General features: G+C 36.3%; 5 protein-coding genes and 1 long non-coding RNA gene across 7 annotated transcripts; 4 read left to right on the forward strand and 2 right to left on the reverse strand.

Annotated features, from left to right (window-relative positions):
- Nucleotides 1–31: 31 nt before the first annotated feature.
- LOC111791316 (AP2-like ethylene-responsive transcription factor At1g16060) lies at nt 32–3,073 on the forward strand. Its single transcript, XM_087122448.1, has 7 exons — nt 32–292; nt 371–453; nt 689–777; nt 1,595–1,668; nt 1,742–1,792; nt 1,903–1,979; nt 2,060–3,073. The coding sequence occupies exons 1-7, from the start codon at nt 63–65 to the stop codon at nt 2,638–2,640; spliced, it is 1,185 nt and encodes a 394-aa protein (XP_086978574.1). The 5' UTR covers nt 32–62; the 3' UTR covers nt 2,641–3,073.
- A 307-nt stretch (nt 3,074–3,380) lies between these two features.
- Nucleotides 3,381–5,530, reverse strand: LOC111790573 (pectate lyase). Its single transcript, XM_023671532.2, has 4 exons — nt 5,100–5,530; nt 4,360–5,020; nt 4,042–4,284; nt 3,381–3,850 (listed from the first exon to the last, which is right to left on the reverse strand). Exons 1-4 carry the CDS (start codon nt 5,294–5,296, stop codon nt 3,626–3,628), a joined length of 1,326 nt encoding a protein of 441 aa, XP_023527300.2. The 5' UTR covers nt 5,297–5,530; the 3' UTR covers nt 3,381–3,625.
- A 1,943-nt stretch (nt 5,531–7,473) lies between these two features.
- LOC111790575 (uncharacterized) lies at nt 7,474–12,785 on the reverse strand. Of its 2 annotated transcripts, XR_015420384.1 has the most exons (5): nt 12,470–12,785; nt 9,617–12,094; nt 8,493–8,564; nt 8,315–8,409; nt 7,474–7,761 (listed from the first exon to the last, which is right to left on the reverse strand). It is a non-coding gene; the product is annotated as an uncharacterized LOC111790575 (long non-coding RNA). The 2 variants fall into 2 exon arrangements; XR_015420383.1 differs by having other exon boundaries at nt 8,315–8,564.
- On the forward strand, nt 9,635–12,042 carry LOC111790574 (auxin efflux carrier component 8). The gene is made up of 6 exons (XM_023671533.2): nt 9,635–10,142; nt 10,767–10,941; nt 11,017–11,102; nt 11,181–11,338; nt 11,421–11,497; nt 11,673–12,042. Exons 1-6 carry the CDS (start codon nt 9,635–9,637, stop codon nt 11,737–11,739), a joined length of 1,071 nt encoding a protein of 356 aa, XP_023527301.1. The 3' UTR covers nt 11,740–12,042.
- Nucleotides 12,786–13,905: 1,120 nt separating the features above from the next.
- LOC111791142 (mitochondrial outer membrane protein porin of 34 kDa) lies at nt 13,906–17,306 on the forward strand. The gene is made up of 6 exons (XM_087122727.1): nt 13,906–14,091; nt 14,216–14,283; nt 14,934–15,044; nt 16,128–16,214; nt 16,376–16,584; nt 16,660–17,306. Exons 1-6 carry the CDS (start codon nt 14,043–14,045, stop codon nt 16,964–16,966), a joined length of 831 nt encoding a protein of 276 aa, XP_086978853.1. The 5' UTR covers nt 13,906–14,042; the 3' UTR covers nt 16,967–17,306.
- Nucleotides 17,307–18,139: 833 nt separating this feature from the next.
- On the forward strand, nt 18,140–20,412 carry TRX2 (thioredoxin 2). The gene is made up of 3 exons (XM_023672215.2): nt 18,140–18,350; nt 18,484–18,606; nt 19,935–20,412. Exons 1-3 carry the CDS (start codon nt 18,186–18,188, stop codon nt 20,061–20,063), a joined length of 417 nt encoding a protein of 138 aa, XP_023527983.2. The 5' UTR covers nt 18,140–18,185; the 3' UTR covers nt 20,064–20,412.
- Nucleotides 20,413–20,746: the final 334 nt, after the last annotated feature.

Below are 20,746 nucleotides of genomic sequence, written 5' to 3' on the forward strand. Positions count from 1 at the left end.
TATATATATATTTGGAATAAGACTTGTGGGGTTGGAGGAGAGGAAGAGCAAGAAGAACAAAAATGGAGGCGGCAGCTTTGGTACTGAAGAATGAGGAGAATCTGAGAATATGTTGGACAGGAGGTCAAGCTCAGGCCATAAGACGTGTAAAGAGACGGCGGAGAGAGCCTGCTGCTGCCGCCGCCGCCGCCGCCGCGGATCAAACTAATAAACAACAGTGTGTGAAGCAACAATCCGATCAAGGTCCGACCACCACTATGAAGCGGAGTTCGAGATTTCGGGGGGTGAGCAGGTAATTGAAACAAGACATAAACATAAGATCATTAAAACGCAAGATATTGGTTGTTCCTGATGGTATTGTGATGAGCAGACATAGATGGACGGGTCGGTTTGAAGCTCATTTATGGGATAAGCTTTCTTGGAACATGACGCAGAAGAAGAAGGGAAAACAAGGTTAAACAATGTTTTTCATGGAAAATCTTCCATTTTCTTCTTATTCATTGAAATTTTTGTAGTGGGGTTCTGATAATCTGTTTGAATTTTGTGTTTGATGCTTTTGATTCAACTGGTTTTTTGGTGTCCCAACAGTTTATCTTGGTGAGTAACTTCACTTCATTTCAAGCCTTGTTTTACTGTCTCTGTCTCTCTAAATAACATGTTCATGTGTTTTTGGTTTAATTCATGACAGGAGCTTATGATGAAGAAGAATCAGCTGCAAGGGCTTATGATCTAGCAGCACTCAAGTACTGGGGTGTAACAACCATCACTAATTTCCCTGTAAGTTTGTGTTAAAAATTATGTATTGAAAGTTAATAATCCAAAACGTAAAGTAGATACTGTGAGATCCCACGTCAGTTGAAGAGGGGATCAAAACATTCTCTATACCCTTGTATAGCCAAGAGGAAAAGCTTCAAAATGACAATATCTGCTAAGGGTGAGCTTGGCTTGGGCTGTTATAAATGGTGTCAGAGCTAGGTTCCGAGCGATGTGCCAGTATCGCTGAATGGGGTGGACACCGGACGGTGTGCCAACGAGGACGCTGGCTCCCAAAACAAGGTGAATTGTGAGATCCCACATTGGTTATAGAAAGGAACGAAACATTCCTAAGAAACCTCTCCTTAATAGACGCATTTTAAAGACCTTAAGGGAAAGTTCAAAAGAGAAATCCCAATGAGGACAATATCTGCTAGCGGTAGGCTTCTCTCCAGTAGACACGTCTTACAGACTTTGACGAAAAATTTGAAAAGGAAAGCTCAAAGAGGACAATATATGTTAGTGGTGGACCTCTCCTTAGCATACACGTTTTAAAAACCTTGAGGGGAAACCCGAAAGGAAAAACCCAAAGAGGACAATATCTGCCAGCGGTGGACTTAGGCCGTGGACCTTCCGTTATAAGTCCATATGCATGAGACTTTTATAGTAGCAGTTTTTCATGAACGATAGTAGCAGAATGATACACAGATTGAGATGATTTTGAGTAGAATGAAATGAAACAAGTCATAAACTAATCACCAACAAATGGTTTAAATTGATTACCAAAGGTTAGTTTAAATTGATACCAACATTAGTTGAGGGATGTCCTTTCTTTTTGTAGGTATCAGAGTATGAGAAAGAGATTGAGACAATGCAAACAATGACAAAGGAGGAGTATTTGGCCTCTTTAAGAAGGTTTGGATTCAAACATTCTAATGTTTTTCCTTCTAAAATCAAACTGCCATTATGATATATCGTTTTGTTTCAGAAAGAGCAGTGGCTTTTCAAGAGGTGTATCAAAGTATAGAGGAGTTGCAAGGTGAAGTTACCTTGTTCTCTATATTTGGAGATGTTCTTGAGTGTTCTTGAGTGTTCTTTGAGTGTTCTTGAGTGTTCTTGAGAGTTCTTGAGTGAATTTCTGTTTTGCAGGCATCATCATAATGGTAGATGGGAAGCAAGAATAGGGAGAGTTTATGGGAACAAGTACCTGTATCTTGGAACTTACGGTGAGCAATTCTAGTTTTGAGAAGATTTTTCATGCTGAATTTGATTCCTCATCACATATCTGTTTGATCTTCCACTGCAGGCACTCAAGAGGAAGCTGCTCGAGCTTACGATATGGCCGCCATTGAATACCGAGGGATCAATGCAGTCACCAACTTCGACTGGAGCAATTACATGGCTTGGCTAAAGCCTCCTCCAGTGCCACCCGCTGCCCTCAACGACGTCCATACGACGTCGAATCCCGACAAGGAACTCTGTAACTCCAGATCCATCCCAGTAGAAGAAACTTCATTGTTTGAAAACAATCACTACGACATTGATCTCTTCCATTCCCTTCAAAAGCAAGAACTTCTCGAGAGCTGTAGCACCCCGCTCAATGGTTATGCTAAATCATCTTCTCCATCAGCACTCGACCTCCTTCTTCGGTCGTCATTTTTCAAGAAACTGGTTGAGACCAACTCAAATCTCTCTGTGGATGATGCTGATAATGGAGAAGAGACCAAGACTCATGTGCAGCTCAACAGTGTATTTGATGAGTTTGGAGACGTCTTCGGTGATAGACTTACAGATGAACCGTTCGTTTGCAGCTCGAACAAAGATCTGCAAGAAAGTGAGCTTCATTCATACTTTAATGGCATGTTTCATCGTTTCAAAGCAGCCTGAAAGTATGCTTCCTTCATTGTTGATATCATCATATCAAACATGTTAATATAGGAGTAAGAACTCGACTCGGTCAACTTCCTCTGTTCTATGTCTAGCTCTGTTCTAGAACATGGATAAACAGATATTGCAGAATCATAGATAAGTAATAATCCAAACTCGAGCAAATTGCCAAATGAAAACGCTTACCCGTTCCCGGCGATCAGAATTCAACATCCTAATGCTTCAATTTAACACTGCAATCCATTATAATTAGCATCAAAATTGCTTTCTTTTGTTCTTGAAAGTCATGATCTGAAGATCTTACATAATTCAAAGCCATCTCGAAGTCGAAATGCGACATTGTAGACAGCACCTTGTCTAGCTTATTTCTATCGCCACCATGTGCAGCCACAGAGTTAAGAACATCGAGCTCCAAGCTAAGTGTGTAGGCGACACTCCCCACATACTCTGTAAAATCGAATCAACAAGCAGCGCGTTCTGGTACTTCGGCCGGCCGTGCAACGTCGCCAAAGGATGAACCCCATGACCAGACAATGCCGGTCCATAATCAACAGGATCGGAGCCGAGGCGGCGGAAACGATGATGAACAGAAAGAGGATCGCGCCGGCAGCCAAAGCAGAGGAGGTGGTGGTCGGTATGTTTAGGGTTCTGTTACCGATTCCGACGAGAACCCATTGGAAGGACAATGGAATTTGCAACAATTTGGCGCTAAAAATAAGTATTTGCAACAATTCTCAATATTTATAAAAGAAATGGATTTTTTTTTCATTTATAACCAAAGAAAAGGGAATACAAATAACAGCTACAAATAAATTGTTATAAACACAAAAGAATGAAATAAAGTTGTTCGTCTTCTTCAGGCCTTCCACTTTTAATTCCCTCTGCTGGTTTTGTCAAGTTCTCCATTTTCGCTGCTCTCTCACCCATCAACTTGTTCTTGTTCTTCAGCTGAAGGTAAATGAGTTTTGGTTGTTGGCTGTTGCTTTTAGCATGGGCGACCAACATAACAGTTGAGCGAGCCAGAGAAGCGCGTCAGCCTCCTAACAAAAGTGCCAGGCCTAGCCTTTATCATGTCGAACCTGCTGTATGGCCTTTGCTTGCTTGGATCCCCAGACTCAACAAAATACGCTCCGTTCATCAACAAATCCCCTTCCGATCTCCATGTCCATGTTTTCCATACACTCTCTGTTGCGTAGTTTCTGTTCGTAATCTGTATTTGTAACACAAAAGATTCAATTTTTCTCCAACCCATTTGAGTTTTTATCACAAAAAGTTAAAAAAGATTCAGTTTTTCTCTAACCCATTTGAGTTTTTATCACAAAAAGTTCAAAAAGATTCAATTTTTCTCCAACCCATTTTGAGTTTAATCACAAAAAGTTCATAAAGATTCAATTTCATCACCTGTTTTGCAGCAGGGTTAGGTGGGGCAATGAAACGATTCCCTTGACTGATAATGGTGGGATGTTGGCTGCCACCAATGGCATACATGAGCCAGTGAGTGTAATCGTTGTTGACAACATGGAAGAATCCCCATCTGCAGCGCGGCATCCTCTGCACCAATCCCTTACCAAAATGGTTGAAAGCGACAGTCACTTGCATGACCGAGTCGCCTTCAAATGAATCACTCGCACCAAACAGCATCACCTGCATATTCAAATGGTAAAAATATGATTTTTGTTTGAATGATTTGGAAGTAATTAGTGATTGATTTATAATTACGTCGTTGTGATGAGTGAAATGAGAGTTTGAGACGGTGATAGCCGTGGAGCCTTGGATGGCATCGATGAGGCCGTCCTGGCAGTTGGACATGGAGAGATGATCGAGCCAGACATTGGATGATCCAAAGATGGATATGCCATCGCCATCACTGACTGTTCGAAGGCCGACATGATCGTCGGCGTCTCGAATCATACCGCCAGTGGCCGAAAGAATGTGGTGGATGTGAAGACCATGGATGATCACATTCCGGGAGAATTGAATGCTAATACCAGCACCATAAGCAATATGCACATTGGCACCACGAGCATCAATGGTCTTATCGCTAGTCACCAACAGTTCCTTGGATAGCCTAATGATCATGCTACGTCCAAAAATAATCCACAACGGCCGCTTTTGAACAACAGCATGTCGGAGGGTTCCGGGTGCAGGGTCTACGACATCGGAGTCCGAAGCATCGGTGACAGTATAGAAACGTCCTCTTAATCCCCCGGTGGTTTTTCGGCCAAAACCAAGAACACAATAGGCAAGTTTCTTACGGTTGTTGGCCCAATTTTGGTCGCAACGCCAGCAACGATCGATCGGGTTCGTCGCCAAGCACGGCCCTTTGTATTGCCTCAAGCTCCTCCTAGTGCTATTGTTTCCCTGAATTCCCTCCAAAGCCCTGCAGAAAGAAACAGAGAACAATGTCGATAATTAGAACGGTCGAAGACGAAACATCTGAATGAAATGTCGATACGTACAAATAAACATGATGGTTAAAGTGATCGGTGACGTTCATGGGGTGAGGGTGGTAGGCTTTAAGAGCAGCCTGTTTGGCCTCTTCAGCCTGTTGCAGCAAAAAGTCATCATATTCAGCAATGCCAGCCCTGAGAGATGGCATAAGAACAGCCATTGAAAGCAGCACCAGGGCAGCCTTAATACTCCAACTTGCCATCATTGTTGTTCTTGTTCTTGAAGAACCAAGCAAAAATGGAGCTCTTTGAATGGTTTTTTTTTTTTTTTTTTTGGTCTGAAACCAAGCTTATTGGGCTGGTCAAGGTCTAAGAAAGAATCCCAGATAGGTTAAAGGCCTAAGTAAATTCAAGACCTTGCCAGACCAAACTAGATGTGAACCAAGCCTGAGTTTATTTTATTTGTCTTATTGTTCTAAGCTGCTAACATTGCTTGATTTTGGAAATGATCATCAATGGATTATTTATAGTGGGAGATTTTGGGGTTTGTTCTTCATTTCTTTCTAAAAATAAGAACAGTTCATTCTCTCATGCCGGATTTGGTGGAAATTCACTGCTATTTTAAGCTTCTTCTTCTTTGATTCATCCTTTTTTTCCGATGAACTGTTGCTTCTTTTCATTAGGTTTAATGGAAAATTCATTATAGAATTTAATTATGAAGCTCTAATTTGTGGTGCAGAATTTAATTATGAAGCTTTAATCATTATAGATAATTGCATGAGACTAGAAGATGGATTATAATTAATTAATTTTTTTTTTAATTTTATATTGCTATTATGGTTATTATTTGTATAATAGGACTATCAAACTCAAACAATAAAAATTGGATCGGGTTAGTTATTTTTTTTTTCTGGTTTAGGTTGAGTTGCATGTTTTAAAAATAAAAAATTCGGGTGGGCATGTGAGTGATATTTTTTAGTCGGGTCAACTTAATGAATCTGAAAATAGGGTTACAATCCAATCCAAGCCTAATTTTAAGATTGTTGTAAAGGTTACAAATGTTTATTGTTTGTAACTGATGTTAATGATGCATTTTGACTTGTGAATGTTTGATATTGAATTTGATTAAATTTTAGTTATTAAAGTAAATTATATTATAGATAAGTAAGATTTTTTTTTAATAATTTATAATAAAATAACCCGACAAACCCAACCCAAAAGAGAGAATTTGGTTGGATTGTGATTTTTTTTTTTTTTTTTTTTTTTTTTTTTTTTTAAAGTTTACTCGGATCATCAAATCCCCGACTCAAAATCTCAGATTTATCAAAAAAAAAATTCTCAACCGAACTCAGTAACGCTTAGTTATGTAAAAGATGTTTAATTCCTATAAAATGAATACAATGATTTAATTCGTAATTAAATTCTTATAAATAAAAAAAGAATATGAGTATTTGTTTCTTTCCTTCTTTGGAAAAACAGTGGGTTGGTACGTGATTTGAATCTCTCAGGTAAAAGATGTATGTTTTAACATTGGATTGGTTCGAGGAGAAGATTGTTGGTGAGTGAATATCGTTGTGGACGGATTTATTCAAGGGAAGGTTAAAGTCTGGTGCTTTGTTCGAGTGGAGTACTGCTAGAGTGAGAACAACGTCCCAAATTGGTTAGAAGTGGAAGATACTTATAGTATATAAGTGACGATAATTGTTTTCGTTCGTATAAAATTTTTTAGATGAAATTAAAAATTAAACCGATATCGTACCAGAGATTTCGTTGTTCTTAAAGCCTCCTCCCTCAAATGAATGAAGCTTCAACCCCAACCCAATAAGAGATATTACAACATGATTGGTTTCATTTAACTTCATAAATTACCAAAGTATCCACTGAAAAGAAATCCTAGGCAGCTTTTTCCCATTTTGGTTGCACCATAATCTTGTCCTCATAGGACTGTTTGAACAATTCAGGGAAAAACTTGTTCAATTAATTTACATTATAAACCTTCCTTAAATTTACTATTATATCTTTAATCGAGTTACCAAAAGAGAAGAGCAATGAAATTTTAACGTGACAAGTTATTAATTTACTTTAAAAAGTAGCGGTAGAAATTTATCTTCCATTATTGGCTCTCCTCTGGTCAAGATCAGGTCAAGATCAACTCCTCAACCACAACGAGACGGGGACGAAGAAGTAATTTTTTTTCATATAATTAATCTTTATTAAAACAATTGTAAAAAAAAAAAAAAAAAAAAAAAAAAAATCAATAAATATATTTGATAAGTATATATATATAATCTTCTACCAACAAAATTTCTAAACATTAAATTAATATTTAAAATTTAATATTACAACATAATTTTTAGTTTAATATAGTCTCTATACATAGATAATTTCAATATGTATTGAAAATATATTTATATGAAACATGATAGGAATGAAGACGAGGACGGAAAATATAATCTAGCCCCGTCTCTATTTATCTAACAGGAAGAAATATTTTCCCTTTCGTCCTCATAACAAAATATCGTTGATCTATTCCATTCATAAATAAGTCTAGAATTTGAACTGAAATTTACCTCAAAATAAAATATCTTTATCAAGAGGTTAAAGCAAACGCATGAGTAAAAATATAATTTAACCAAACTTAGCTACAAACCTATGGAAATGATATTAAAGGGAAAGTAAGAACTCATTCTTCCCTTCCAATTCAAGTTGTGTAAATCAACCTAGTCACGTCCTGCACAGTAACAAAACAAAAGTGAAAAAACAAAAACAAAGAAGCTTGAAACATAATATCTTCAGCTGAGGTACAAAAGAATTAGAAATCTCGAAGTTGCAGACAACATAACTCCTTCCAAGACAGATACCAAACAGTGTTTCATAAACCAGTGGGCAAAGTCAGTGTCAAAAGATATTCTATGTCACACCATTTTTATAACACAAAGAATTTGAAGTAATGTGGAGAATCAAATTTGAACAACTATTTAGCCACTAGGAAAAATAAATTCTATGTCACACTATTCTACATTGCCATCAAATCACAGCCATTCAAATGAAGTTGTTTGTCTGCCTTTTGATCATCTTACTTTTTAACTCCATACTCTATGTTTCCTAATGAATGAGATGGTCTTGACTTTCTAACGAGTTGGCAATTTCTATTATCAAAAATGAATCCTCTCTGATTTATTGAAAATAATTTCTTTTTTTTCTGTTACGAAAGGAGTATCTAATTCTAATGAATAGAAAAAGGCATCATGTTCCAATTCTTGAGCTACTTTTCAGACACTTACAAGGTTTTGGCATCATTCTTCTAAAAAGCAGCAAGCTGATGTCATCAATCTTCAATGGCTTCTTCCAGTTTCTCAGCTCTTTACTGTAAAGAAAACTACAGAGACAGTAGGTTCAATTCCTTCCCTTCACAGTTATTCTCACACTTTTGACCATATTTAGGAAAAATTCTTATCTTACAACTGCATTGAACTCTCCTACTGTTATTCCCATTACTTCACTTGCAATTCAGTTCTTTATTCCTTCTTCCCACTGTTACAACATAAACAAAAAAAGAAATTATCAAAAGCCTACAAATTTGCAGGTTAAATTTAGAATATAAGACCCGATACACGCTTTCCAATCATACAAGGTCTAACAGTCCAAGCCCACCGCTAGCAGATATTATCCTCTTTGGACTTCCCCTCAAGGTTTTAAAACACGTCTACTTAGCCGATATTGTCCTTTTTGGGCTTCCCCTTAAGGTTTTAAAATGCGTCTACTAGGGGAGGTTTCCACATTCTTATAAAGAATGTTTCGTTATCCTCCTCAAGCAACGTGGGATCTCACAATCCACCCCCCTTTGAGGCCCAGCGTCCACGCTGGCACTTTCCAATCATACAAGGAAACTACTTGAAGCATTATTCTACAACGAGGAAAGAACAAGTGTAAGCATACGGTTGATGAACAGGAGGGGTGGGGTTAAAAACTTTGAATAAAATGAATGTTTTAAAATGTCGACCAGATGGAAAACAAAATTGAAAAATAATGGAAATCCCTTTTAATGTTCTTTCAAAATGAAGTAAAAGACTAAAGCATGAAGTTATAGAGTTATCATGTCAGCCTAGTTAGATCTTCTTTATTTAAAGAACTGATAAATGTAAAGCACATGAGTACAAGAATTCTGGAATCTACTTTTAGCTTACAGTGACAAGAATACCCCCACTTTCATAAGTCCATTAGTCCCTGCTATTACACATGATTATTACAATAATTATACTAATTATCTAACCATCACACGAGGGATTAGAAAAAGGTGATTCATAAATGTATAACATAATGGATCTCTTAATCTTATTAAAAAAAATCTCATGTAGCATATGCTGTTTAATTCATATTATAAAAATTCTACATAGACTTGTTGTGATCTACAAATAAGCAAGCTGAAGGTCATTCTGGGCATTATTGGAACTTTTGAAGAGGCTTCCAAGGAACAGTGGCTCAAAACCCGAGCTTTTATTGATTAATAAAGCAATCAAGAAAAGCAGAGAAAAGTGCTTTATTAACCAGGAATTTCTATAGACAACACAAAAAAAATTTCAAACCTTCTTCTGCTGGTCACCATGATTTCGTTGTCTGATGTCTATCATGTTGTGGCAGCCACAGTCCCTCTGTACGTAGCCATGATGTTAGCTTACATCTCTGTAAAATGGTGGAAGTTCTTCACAGCGGAGCAATGTTCTGGAATAAACAAGTTTGTGGCAAAATTCTCAATCCCACTGTTATCATTTCAAGTCATTTCAGACAACAACCTCTACAAAATGAACCTGCAACTGATATTGGCCGATTTCCTTCAGAAAATATTGGCTATTGTTTTGCTGGGAGCTATCACTAAAATCACCTCTAGGGGAGGCTTGCATTGGATTATCACTGGTCTCTCTCTGTCAACCATGCCAAATACTCTAATTCTTGGACTCCCAGTATTGAAGGCCATGTACGGCACTGAAGCAGATGTGCTTCTTGCCCAGATTGTTGTGTTACAGAGCATTCTTTGGTACAACATATTACTGTTTCTCTTTGAGTTCACTACCACCAAAGCAGCTTCTTTAGCTCCAGCATCAGAAGCCACAGGTAGGCATTGGAATTGCTTTTTAAAATAGTAACAAACAGAATCAATTCACCCCTACTTTATAGGTCATGCTGTGTAAAGCTTAGGAATTCCTTAAACAAAAATGGTCATATTCATGCCCATGAACTTCAATAACCATCCCAGCTTGAGTCTCATGTACAATATTAGGACTTCCCTCAACATAAATGGCTGCTGTATTCATGATATCAACCAAAATAACATTACTTCATATATGTAAGACCAAGAATGGGAACTTGCTTAACTTTTTCTTGACTGCTCTCATTTCCTAAAATTTTATTCTTTTCCTACTTCCATCAGTCATGAGTGCTATACTTAATCCAGTGTATTTGACACAAAGAATACTTAACATACTTTCTGTAACAGCTCAAGCCCACCACTAGCAGATATTGTCATCTTTGGGCTTTCCCTTTCGGGTTATCCCTAAAGGTTTTTAAAACACGTCTCCTAGGGAGAGGTTTCCACACCCTTCTAAAGGGTGTTTAGTTCTCCTCCCCAACCAATGTGGGATCTCACACTCTCACATAAATTTACGAAACAAAAATGTGTAAGCTAGCTTTGTCAGATTCAATCATTCTAGTTATGCTGTTTGCCTTTTTGAAAAGCAGAAATTGATATAACTCAAGAAGAGCGAGCCAAAGAAGAAATTGAGGAGGCAAGAGACAGAAGCAGGAGGAGTCTCAAAACTAGGACCATTCTCTTAACAGTTGCTAGAAAGCTCATCAGCAACCCCAATACTCATGCAACTATATTGGGACTCATTTGGGCAAGCATACGATTCAGGTGAATTAAAAACAATAACTTTCACTTAAAAAAAAAACTTAAAGATGCATTGGGATGAAACTAACATGCTCTCAGGTGGGGAGTAAAACTGCCAGAAGTTATTGACAGATCAATAACAATTCTATCAACTGGAGGACTTGGTATGGCTATGTTCAGCTTAGGTATGAAATGAAAACTTTACAAGAAGTTCTATCAAGTAAATGAAGAAAAACTTGACTTCAAGTTGTCTTACTCATTAGGACTTTTCATGGGTTCGCGGAGTAGCATTATAGCATGTGGTACAAAGATGACATTGGTGGCCATGGGAATGAAATTCTTGATCGGGCCTGCACTTATGGCAGCATGCTCATTTCCTCTAGGACTTAGGGGCAGATTGCTCAAAGTGGCAATTGTGCAGGTTCATTGTAATTTGTATTACTAAGTCCACATGCAGGATTGACAATTCTGTTTGACGTCTTTTTTCTTCTTTATTGGTACAGGCAGCACTTCCTCAAGGAATTGTTCCATTTGTCTTTGCCAAGGAGTATAATATACATCCAGATGTTTTAAGCACAGGGTAAATATTGTAATTTTCAAATCAAACATTCATCATTTCTTGTATCTATATGGGCTCAGATGATAGAACTTTGCTTCATATTAATTTCTAACATTTCATCCAAAAGATCAAAGACAGGAAAATCAAGTTATATAGCTAAACTACATACTGAAATGAGGTTTTGTTTTGGTTACAGGGTACTCTTGGGCTTGCTCATTGCACTGCCGGTAGCACTGGTCTATTACTACTTGATGTCATTGTAACGCATCAATGCAAACATGCCACCACAAGATACATGGTTCCGATATTTAGGACATTGACGCTAAACACCAGGAAAGAACCCTTGCAGAGATGAAGTTTTTGAGTTGAATTTTTTTTGCCATTTTTTTCCAAAATGGTATACTGCTGATGATTTTAGGAAAACATGTAAATGTGTGTGCTAAAGATATCAACGAAGGATGGTCATATGCAATAAACAAAATAGAAGGGAAATTGCAATATGTTAAATTGGAAGCATAGTGAACAGACCTTCGTCGCTAGTAATCTATCACCCAGAACTATCTGCATTCTCGCGTTTCACTCTGTAATTGTGCAAATATCAGCTGGGCTATCAAGATTCTGTCAAAAACAATCGGAAATTGCATGAAAGTTCATAGAATAACGTTTTCAAATGGTTAGGCATACTATAAATTCCTAATTCTTCGTATGTGTTTTTCAAACATCAGATCTAACTATCTCCTATCCAATCATAAATTCCTAATTCTATGAAACTTTATGATACAAATTAGGGTAAACGTCGAGAGGATTGACAAACTTCGGACGATTAAACAACAACGCGATATGATACTTCCGATTAGAGCTTGAGTTCTCCCCAAATCCAAACTAGTGAGTACAAAATCTATGAGAACAGTTCTATTTTGAGCCGCAATTTACATTACAATTGAAAACATACAATCCCGAGCAAGCGCAGAAAAACCTTAGTATTACACTCACCATCGAATTTGACACTAATTAAGTTGAATGGTGCCTCCTTGGTCCCACTAATCGACGCCATTGATCAAAGATTGAGCTGGATTTACAAGCCACATCTTGGAAAATCAGTTTCTTTCAAGAACAGGCAGTTCCGCACATGCAGCCATAGCGCTCTCAACCTTGTTCCAGAGATGGAGTGAGAATTCAAGGTTTATATACACCCAGATGGCGATCCCAATACTCTTCGCCATTCTCTTAACACTGCAGAATATTGGAGAGAGTAGCTATCGCGTCGAAGATCTGGATTTTTTTTGTATTTGGTATTTTGTTTATTCAATAAGCTGTATGTCATATTTTTATTCACCAACCTATTCACACAGACTATAGTATTCTACTACTCATGCTATCTATCGCGAGATTGAATCATTCCTTACGAAATGTGAAAATTTCTCCCTTAGTAGACTCGTTCTAACTGTAAAGTCGATAGTGATACGTAACTGTGACAAAAAACATACAATATCTGTTATCAGTAGATTAAGACTGTTATACCAATTGTTTTAAACTAATTCCACAAGAGAGACATAATAAAATTAAGAGGAATTGATGAAAGATAAAAAATTTGAACATTCATATAATATCGAGTTTTATGAAATTTTGATTATTAATGTACAAAATTTAGAATTAATAACAATAAAAAAAAAACACGAACAATACAACACTTAACCCAACTCAACAAAATTTTTAGTTGGTCTAAAATAAATTCCGAATTAATCAATATTCACCCTTAAGAAGGAAGAAATGATTAAGAAAAAATGTGGGAGAAGAGGCATCGACTAAAAAAAAACACAGGGTGAAATTTGAGGTATGGAATGATGGAACGAGGAATTATTAATCTCTAATTTTTCAACTTCGCGTCTAAAAAATTTTTAAAATTAAAAAAAATATATAAATACCTAATATGTCACATTAAAGTCTTTTAACATATTCAAAATTATTAAAAATTAATCTATATGACAATAAATGGATCTAAATACTTTATAAAGTTAATTTACCAATAAATACAAAAATTTAGAGGTAATTTAATCATATACTTATCTGAATAAGTTAACTTACTAATAAATAAAAAAATTTACAGGTAATTTAATCATATATTTATCTAAATTGTTATTATATACTTTCCATTTTTGTAATTTTATCTAATAAAAATAGTGCACAAAATATGACATCATCAGAATTAATACCGAGACATTCTCGACAGTCGACACAATATTTTAATTATATTTATTAAAGAAAGAAAGAAATAAATATATATAAAACTCAACGGTCGTAAATGCTAGAGGATGGTCTTTATTCTCGAATCCAACGGTCGAAAAATAACAGGCAAAAAAAAAAAAAAAAAAAAAAAGAAAAGAAAAAGGGGAAAATAAAGAGAAAAAAGAAGAAGAAAGGGCTGAAATTAGGGTTTTAAAGGTGTATATCAAAGCCACCGAATCCTCCATTCATTTCCACCTGCTTTGGGGAAGAGGATTATCGTTTCCCTTTCAGAATTTTCATTTCCTTCTCCTTTTGAATCTTTCATTTTCCCCCACAAACCATGGGAAAGGGTCCTGGTCTCTACTCCGACATCGGCAAGAGAGCTAGAGGTTATTCATTTCTCCATCTTCATTTCTTCATTCCATTTTTTTCCTCTTGTAAAATGGTGTTAAATCTTTTGTTTTGGTTAATTTTTCTTTAAATCTTTTAGTATTGTGCTGTTTTCTTTGGCAGATCTTCTGTACAGAGACTACCAGAGCGACCAAAAGTTCACCATCACCACCTACTCCCCCACTGGAGTTGTGAGTTCGTCTTGCCATTCTCTTTAGTTTCTAGTATCTATTTTGGTGTTCAACTTCTACTGTTGGGTTCAATTTCCATTGGTGTATGAATCGTTAAGTACAACAAAAAAAAAGGAGTGAAATACGCTTCTTAATTATGAAATTTTGACTTTATTTCTCTCGTTTTTAATTCTGTTGCTGTTCTTTATTGATTCTGAGGTATTACCAGAACTTATATAGCTTTTGTATATTTATTTGGGTTGAATTTTGATTCTTTGAAGTAATGAATGTACGGTTTTCTTTTCTTTTAATGGTCACTGACATTACCACTCTGCTTATGGGGTATGTTTGTTTTATTTTCAATTGAATAAGGTTCCTATGGAAGAAATTGTAACCGCCCAAATGTCTGAGATTTCTTAAAGCCTAAAGGGTGAATGGCGTAGTTAATTTTCATGCATGCACTGGTCATTATCGACCGTGATTCATGAGTCTTTTGCACCATTTTTTTAAAATTAGTTGGATCTTTCATGAACAAATTCCATGTTCCATTTCGGTCCTGTGGTTGCTTACTAGATATTTATGCCAAGTATTTGGGAATTAACTTAGATGATGCTTTTCCTCTACTGTTACAAACGTTCGCTTATTCCCTATTTATATCTTTCTGTTTGCAGGCTATAACATCTTCAGGAACGAAGAAGGGTGACCTGTTTCTGGCTGATGTGAATACTCAGCTGAAGAACAAAAATATCACAACTGATATCAAAGTTGACACGAGCTCCAATGTAACGTATTTTTCTTTTACTTTCTGCTTTATTGTATTCCTCTGTTTAAGATTTGAGTATCATACTTGTCCCCCTCCTGTTCTCCCTCTCTCTCCATTACTTATAGCATGGAATTTTAATCTCATAGTTTTTTTTTTTTTTTTTTTTTTTTTTTTTTTCCCCATTAGCAAGTCAAGAAATTAGAGGGTTTTCTTGGTTTAGTGTCATTGTTGTTCCATTTTCATATTTGAATACAGTGGTGCAGCCAGAGATTTTCTTAGGGTGGGGCAAGGTTTTACATGCTAACTTTTTATAAACTAAAATTTAAATTTTTAAAATTCAGAGGGAAAAATCAGAGAAAGATAAGTCCCAACTATTTTGTATTAGTTTTTGAATTATGTCATACGAAAAGTGGACAATTGCCCTCTTCTTTTTCGCTCCGCCCCTGTCTGAATATCTTGGATTTTCATCTGATTACGGAACACTATTCAGTTCAAGAAAGCCCTTTGAGAAAGTCTGAATGCACTATAGAAAGATAACATGAATTGTTCCCAATCAAGGATCATGTGATCATGTATAACACTCTGAATAATTAAGAGTTTATGATTAAAATATTAACATAGAATATTTGAAGCGAGTGTTTGTCTTGCTTCCTCTTGGTGAAGCTAGATTCCCTTGTTTAGTCTATCCCTTTGCACTTTTATTGAAGAATAAGGAATCATGTTCGGCAATGGCTGGTCCACTTCGATGTGGAAAGCAGCAGAGCAAGCATGCCTATCTTTTCATGATCATCTGACAATCTGAGAAAAGCCATCTGCTTCTCTATTTTGTTTGAGGCAGTTCTTAAGTATATTCAGTAATGATATTTCTTTGAGGCGGTAAGCCATTGGGTTGAAAAAATTACCCCTTTTGTAATTGCTCCCACCCCATCCACCGACATGCACATTTATTGATGCAATTATAAAATCTAAATCGAGGTAGGTTTGTGTATGCCATTTTTAATCACTGGTATTTGGTAGTGATGTTGTACGTTCCTTCTTACTTATTCTTTGTGTCATATTACTTTTTGTGCAATTCTTGTGACTGCTGTTGTGAATTTTGTAGCTTGTCACAACTATCACTGTGGATGAACCTGCTCCTGGATTGAAGGCAATCTTTAGTTTCAAAGTCCCCGATCAAAGGTCTGGTAAGGTGAGTGATGGAATAATGTGTTTTCTTTCAGTCTCAGGATTTTGTGTCTTTCTTTTCTAATTGTGGAGCTGTGCATTTTTTTTTTCTCTGACCATCATGTGAAAATAGTTATAAAACAGGCAGATAAATTCAGCCAACTGAATTTTGTTTTTGTCAAGTAGGTGGAACTGCAATATGTGCATGATTATGCTGGAATCAGCACGAGTATTGGGCTGACAGCCAATCCTATTGTCAACTTTTCTGGTGTTGTTGGAACGAATCTTCTTGCCCTTGGTACCGATCTTTCATTCGATACCAAAACTGGAAACTTCACCAAAGTCAACTCTGGACTAAGCTTTGCCAACGCAGACCTTATTGCTTCTCTGACCTTGTGAGTTTTTTAGTCAGCTCTCGTATAGGTTTTGGTACATATTCAGGGGAATAATTATGTCCATTCATGATTCAGGAACGACAAAGGTGATACCTTGAGTGCATCATACTACCACACAGTGAACCCATTGACTAGCACTGCTGTCGGTGCGGAGGTAGCTCATAGCTTTTCCTCCAACGAGAACACCATCACGGTCGGCACCCAACATGCACTCGACCCATTGACCACAGTGAAGGCACGGGTGAACAACTTCGGAAAGGCAAGTGCTCTTATCCAGCACGAGTGGCGTCCAAAATCATTGTTCACTGTATCTGGGGAGGTAGACACCAAAGCAATTGAGAAGAGCGCAAAAGTTGGTCTAGCCTTGGTTCTCAAGCCATGATTAGGAAATTTCACTCGCTATGGCTTGAAGAATTAAGGTAGGGCTTCTGGCGGCATACATAGCCGGAACTTGTTTGTTCTTCAGACTTGGCAGTTGTTTTGGATTGTTGAAATAAGCGTTGAGATGATGATGGTATCATTAGAGACTTGTTTAGTACACTCTGGTCAGCCCCTCCCTTTTGAAACTGAGGCCCATGCTGGATTCATGTTGAGATATTGTTCCAACTCTATTTTCTTTTTCCAAGTTTCGACACAATAGGTTCAAATCTATTTCTTATCGACAAGAAAGTGAAGGAATTGACTAATGTAGACGATTTTACACATAAACCTTCTTCCCCTAATCCCCATTTTCGAAGGAGGATTTTTTTTCTTCTATATATATATATATATATATATATGTATGTATGTATGTATATGCATGTATGTATGTACGTATGCAAGTATATGTATATCTACGTATGTGTATGTATATGTATGTATGTATATATATGTATGTATGTATTTATGTATGTATATATATCTATGTATGTATGTGTATATATATCTATGTATGTATGTGTATATATGTATGTATAGATGTATGTATGTATTTTGGATTTTTTTTTAATTCTCTCTCAACATATGGTCTTTAGAATTAGCATCTTCTTTTTCTTTCTATTGATTTAAATTAGGGTATCTATTCCATATTCGATATTTTTTTTTTTAAAAATATTCCTTTAGCATCTTTCATATTTTATGCCCGAAGTCAAAAGGTCTTTTTTTACTTCAAAATTATTAATTGTATCAATTAAAAAAATTAGATTTTTATACTCGAGGTGTATTACTACTTTATTTACCAAATTGTACCCATTATTAAAAAAAAAAAAAAAACTGGAATTATTTCAGATAAATTTTTTTTTTAAAATCATTAATGCATATTTCACAATATTAAAAATAAATAGTAAAAAAAAAAATTCATTAATATGCATACTTCTGTAATTTTTTTGTGTGAAAAATAATAATTTTGTGAAAAATAATAATTTTATTTAAGTGATTTTTGAGTGAATTTAAATGAAATAGTGTGAAAATAGATATAATTATGTACCCTAATGCCGGATGGAATAAATACCTAAATATTCCTATTTTCTGATTGGTTATTGGGCCGCAATGATAAAAGCCATGGCCCATTCGTCTGGCAAAGTCTACGCCGACAGATCAATTTTTCTTGTGCACGGAGAAAAATGGGAGTCCTTCTATCGAAGATCGGAGCTCTTCTTTCAAACTGGTTCGGCCCCTCGACGGCGAGGGCCGAAGATGCGTCGTCGGAGCCGACGTCCGTGTTGTCTTTTCACTCCTCAGCTAGATGGCAACTCCACTTCAATTCCGCTAAGGAATCCTCCAAGCTCGTAAGCCTCTATTTTACTATATCAATTGCTAGTTGTTGGATCAAAGGGATTTTTTCTAGGGTTACTGTTGTTAATTCGATTGCTGATCTGATCTATTTCTCTTCCTTGAATTTGTTGGATTGTGGGAGAGTAGATGGTGATTGATTTCTCCGCGACTTGGTGTGGACCCTGTAGGCTCATGGAACCGTCCTTCAACGCCATGGCCAGCAAATACACCGATGTTGAGTTCGTCAAAATCGATGTAGATGAGCTATCTGTACGTCTTTCTCCTTCTCCCAATTTTGCATCCTCTTATTTCTGTGTCAGAATCTTAACTCCGATTGTAGTCATACGTTTTGTTGCTAATGTTAGGGCGTTTTTTCAGTTTAGTGCATGAATTTAAAACCATTTCTTTCATATTCAAAATCAATTTAAAACATCTCTTTTATGTCAATCACAAACCTAGACAGTATTATGATATTGTCCACTTTGAACATAAGCTCTCATGACTTTGCTTTTTGTTTCCTCTAAAGACCTCGTACTATTATTCCTTACTTATAAACCCATGATCAACCCCTTAATTAGTCGATGTAGGACTCCTCTCCCAACAATCCTCCCCTTGAACAAAGTACATTATAGAGCCTCCTCCGAGGTTTATGGAGCCCTTGAACAGCCTCCTTTGAGGTTTATGGAGCCCTTGAACAGTCTCCCCTTAATCGAGACTCGATTCTCTGGAGTCCTCAAACAAAGTACACCCTCTGTTTGACACTTAAGTCACTTTTGACTAGACCTTCGAATCTCGCAACTTCTTTGTTCGACATTTGAAGATTCTATTGATATGGCTAAGTTAAGGGTATGACTCAAATATTATGTTAGGGATCACGAACCTCCACAATGGTATGATATTGTCCACTTTGAGCCTAAGCTCTTATCATTTTGATTTTGGTTTCCACAAAAGGTCTCATACCAATGGAGATAGTATTTCTTACCTATAAACCCATGATCAACCCCTTAATTAGCTGACGTGGGACTTCTCTCCAACCATTCCCAACACTCTAATCATTAAAATTTAATTTTATGTTTATTTTATATTTTTAAATGTGATTTTCATTTCATTAAAATTTATTTTGAATGGTGTGAAACATGCCTTTAGTTGTTGTTTTCATTCTAACATTATGTTGTCCAATAAATGCTTAGTGAGTTAGTATAAGTTTCAAAGAGATATTAGGCATGTAGGAGAGTAAACATTTGCAATTTCTACCCATTTCTTACAAATTTGGAAGAGAAATAAGAAAATTTCTTCCCTTTGTAGGTATATTATCGCGTAAGTTTATCATAAGCTAATATTAATATTGACTTACGGAAATGATATAGTCGAAAAATGTTAAAACATGCAAACATGGACATAGCTATTCTCCCCAAAAGGAACCACTAGTCTCACATGTTCTTGCTCGACAAACGAAATTTTTTCAAATAGGGACTAAATTGAAACATTTTAAACAACAAGCGTAGATTGAAAATAGAAAATACACCAATATTAGGGACTAAAACATACATTTAGCTAGAATTTAATTGCAAGATTGACAAGATTGTTCGTGAAATCAGGATGTGGCTCAGGAATTTGGAGTACAAGCAATGCCCACATTTATGTTGCTGAGGAGAGGGAAAGTGGTGGATACAGTGGTTGGAGCCCGCAAGGAAGAGCTGGAGAAGAAGATTCAAAAGCACAGATGAGCATCTGGTTGAACTTAAATCCAAAAACCCCCAACAATAAGTCCTCTCACTCTGACTCTTCTTCCTCTCCTTTATGTAAACACTTGAAAGTTATCTATTTTCTAACTTGGTCAGCTATTTGAATGTTAAACTCCATCCTTGGTTCTAGTTTGATCTCAATCTATCCATCTTCTCTGTTCTGTAAGGCATACCCATTGTTTGCCTTTAGTTGGTGAAGTGCATAAACGCCCAACAGTTTTAGGATGTTTTCTTGCAAACAGCTCAAGTTTTGAAGCTGACTTGAAAATTTGTTATCTGTGTGAAACAAATCTTGATAGTATAATGCTTAGTTAAGACAATTTCTATGATCTGTAAGAACCGTGTGCTGCTCCTCTTCTTCATCTTCTTCCTTTTTTTCAGTGTCTTTGCTATTATAATAGCATTTGTTGTGGCCTTCCTCTATGGGAATGCAAATATTTGCTTGTGAATGCATTTTGTTTTACCTTTCTTTGAGAAGCACATTCATTTTTAGAGATGATTTACAATGATGTCAAAGTAAGTCAGGATTGATCTCATCTTGAGAATTGCAAATCTTACAGAGCAGTGAAAAAGGAAAAGGAACAAGACAACGTGGGAATACAATGATGTTTTTCATCTCGCATTCGATTTGTTTTTGTTTTGGTGTTTGCCTTTTCATTTTGTAT

This window comes from Cucurbita pepo, chromosome 3 (assembly GCF_057944985.1).
Source record: "Cucurbita pepo subsp. pepo isolate OVF chromosome 3, ASM5794498v1, whole genome shotgun sequence".
NCBI classification, from domain to species: domain Eukaryota; kingdom Viridiplantae; phylum Streptophyta; class Magnoliopsida; order Cucurbitales; family Cucurbitaceae; genus Cucurbita; species Cucurbita pepo.